This window comes from Parasteatoda tepidariorum, unplaced genomic scaffold (assembly GCF_043381705.1).
Source record: "Parasteatoda tepidariorum isolate YZ-2023 unplaced genomic scaffold, CAS_Ptep_4.0 HiC_scaffold_3894, whole genome shotgun sequence".
In the NCBI taxonomy this organism is placed as follows: Eukaryota; Metazoa; Arthropoda; class Arachnida; order Araneae; family Theridiidae; genus Parasteatoda; species Parasteatoda tepidariorum.
In genome coordinates, this window is record NW_027261723.1 from 1,831 (window position 1) to 3,324 (window position 1,494).

Genomic DNA, 1,494 nt, shown 5'->3' on the forward strand with positions numbered 1-1,494 from the left:
AAGGCCGTCGTTAATTTAGCTACACTCGACCGACACAACTTAACAAAAGCCAGATGCTCGCGCACTAATTCCATTGGATGCCACATATCTAGAAATGATCGACGCACGTTTAGCTCACCAATTTGTTTCGTGTCATTTAATCGGTTCAGCAGTGTTAGGTTGTGTTTCTATTGTTATTGACGTGATTGCCCACTGGTTATAACAGTAAGTAATTTAATAGTTTTATCTTTTTAGAATAATATAATATTATTCCTAATATTTCCAGACAAATGGATAAGTTTTTGATAGGGTATAAGCGAAAATCCACTAATAATGAAGATTCTAATGTTGGCACAAGTAGTGGGAATACAAGCCACAAGGAACAGGAAGGAAGAACTCCCAAGACAAGGAAATACGGCTTATCCTATTTATCGTTCGGATTTACTATTATTATTAAAGATAATTTGGAAATACCAATGTGTTTGTTGTGTTCAAAAGTTTTGACTGCTGATAGTATGAGGCCCGGCAAATTGAAACGGCACCTTGAAACTATTAATTCTGAATACGTTGGTAAGCCCCAAGAATTTTTTCCAAGAAAATTGGATGAGTTATCTAAAAACAAGCAATATTTCAATTTTTTTTCATATTCCATCAAATGCATTACTAGCACCATACCTAGTGTCGTACAGAATCGCGCAATGTAAAAAATCCCACACAATAGCAGAAGCCTTAGTTTTGCCAGCAGCTATTGATATGGTCAAAACAATGTTTGGTCAATCTTATGCGAATCAGCTGCGACAAATACTGCTTGCTGATAATACAATTGGCAGAAGAATTGATGATATAGCTGATGATCTTTGTGACCAATTAGTTTCTCGAATGCGTACTTCAAAATTCGCCATACAAGTAGATGAAGCTACTGATGTAGCTAAAGACGCACATTTAATTGCATATGTTCGATATGTTGACGATACTAATATAATTGAGGATATCTTATTTTGCAAACCAATTCCTGTCAGAGCCACATCCAATGAAATTTTCAAAATAATAGACAGATTTTTTAATGAGAACGACAAAATGTGGAATAATTGCATTGGGCTCTGTACTGACGGTGCACAATCAATAGAGGAACACAAAACTGGTCTTTAAACACTAGTTAAAATGAAAACATCTGAGGTTCTCTGGACGCACTGCATGCTCCACAGAGCAGCTCTCATATCAAAAACAATAAACGAGGAACTTAACAATGTTTTCGCAAAAGTAACGAAAGTTATAAATTACATAAAAAACAGTCCATTAAAAGTAAGGTTGTTCGTAAAACTGTGTGAAGATATGCGAGCTAATTACACGTCACTTCTGTACTATTTTGAAGTGCGCTGGCTATCTCGTGCAGAAGTGATTCTAAGGGTACTTGAACTCAAAGAAGAAATTGCTATGTTTTTCGAGGAAAATCATAATGAAGACGGCAATATGTTTAGGGATGATAATTTTATCTTTAAACTTACATATTTGGTT

At 35.3% G+C, this 1,494-nt stretch overlaps 1 protein-coding gene across 1 annotated transcript; it reads left to right on the forward strand.

Moving 5' to 3' along the window:
* Nucleotides 1-269: 269 nt before the first annotated feature.
* On the forward strand, nucleotides 270-1,128 carry LOC107442655 (zinc finger BED domain-containing protein 5-like). Its single transcript, XM_016056279.2, has 2 exons — nucleotides 270-549; nucleotides 647-1,128. The coding sequence occupies exons 1-2, from the start codon at nucleotides 270-272 to the stop codon at nucleotides 1,126-1,128; spliced, it is 762 nt and encodes a 253-aa protein (XP_015911765.2).
* Nucleotides 1,129-1,494: the final 366 nt, after the last annotated feature.